General features: G+C 37.8%; 1 protein-coding gene across 1 annotated transcript in view; it reads right to left on the bottom strand.

The window, feature by feature from the left end:
- Positions 1-1,234, bottom strand: part of LOC106881770 (neo-calmodulin) — a 43,517-nt gene that overhangs the window by 879 nt on the left and 41,404 nt on the right. Inside the window, exon 3 of the mRNA XM_014932274.1 lies at positions 243-485. Coding sequence (XP_014787760.1) covers positions 243-485 — 243 coding nt within the window. The remainder of the gene's footprint in view (positions 1-242; positions 486-1,234) is intronic.

Consider the following 1,234-nt stretch of genomic DNA (forward strand, 5'->3'; position numbering starts at 1 on the left):
ATATAGATATCTATATATAATGTAAGATTTTTAGAAGCACAAACCTATGACACGCTTAAAATTAGACCAGGCTTCAAAAAAGAAGTACTGGGCTCGATTCATTTGACAAAAAACATCTTTCAAGGTGGTGCCCCAGCATGTCCGTAGTCTAATGACTAAAACAAGTAAAACAAGACAATACAAATAACAGCGATATCCAAACATCTCATTCACTACCTAATGCCTAATTCGAACTCGCTTACCTTGATAGTTTATTTGGCCGTCACCGTCAACGTCGGCTTCTCTGATCATATCCGCCACCTCTTTGTCGCTGAGCTTTTCGCCTAAGGTCACCATGACGTGACGTAACTCACTAGCATCAATGAAACCATCATCGTCCTTGTCGAACACTTTGAAGGCGTCTGTCACTTCTTGCAGCTCGTTTGTTTCCGATTGACGTTTCGACATCATCGCCAGAAACTCGTTGAACTCTATGGTACCGTTACCTGTAGAAGAAAGAAAGAAGAGGAAGAAGGAAAGAAAAAAAGGGTAAATATATGTATGTGTATATTGGCATATATATCTATATATCTATATATATATCGTGTCCAAATAGCTGTGTGTGTGTGTATGTGTGTGTGTATTAGAATTTTGCTTAGGCATGGCGATACAAATAACTTGGTATTGGTACCCAAAATACATACGCTTCAGAATAAAGCGCAAACCGAGTACAGAGCGTAATAAGAAGTTAAATAAATGACAAAGTAATATCAAATTATGCAATGAACTGTATTAATTTACTTCCAAGCCCTATCTTTTAAACTCTGAAGAATCTATTAGGTGATGCACAAGCACTCATCTCTGAGTGTATCGCATCTTACAGCAGAAACAACTGAAGGCCAATGAAGTTCATTGCATAATTTCCAGTTCTTTGTCATTCATTTACTTTCACAAATGTGTGTGTGTGTGTGTGCGTGCGTGTGTGTGAGTGCGTTTGTGTGTGTGTGCTGTGTATTCACGAGTGCGGGTGCGTGTGCAATTGCATGTTTGTGTAGGTGTGTTTATACTAAAACTTCATTCCAAAAGATTCACGAAATTTGGATTTTTTAAGATTAAAAAAAAAAAAAAATAGTTAATAACTTCTAAGAAAGAAGTTCTTCAAATATTGTTGACTTTAATCTAATATCTTTTTGCAAACGCACACACACGCACGCACGCACGTACGCACAAATCCACACGCGCGCACAAACACACA

This window comes from Octopus bimaculoides, chromosome 4, assembly GCF_001194135.2.
Source record: "Octopus bimaculoides isolate UCB-OBI-ISO-001 chromosome 4, ASM119413v2, whole genome shotgun sequence".
In the NCBI taxonomy this organism is placed as follows: Eukaryota; Metazoa; Mollusca; class Cephalopoda; order Octopoda; family Octopodidae; genus Octopus; species Octopus bimaculoides.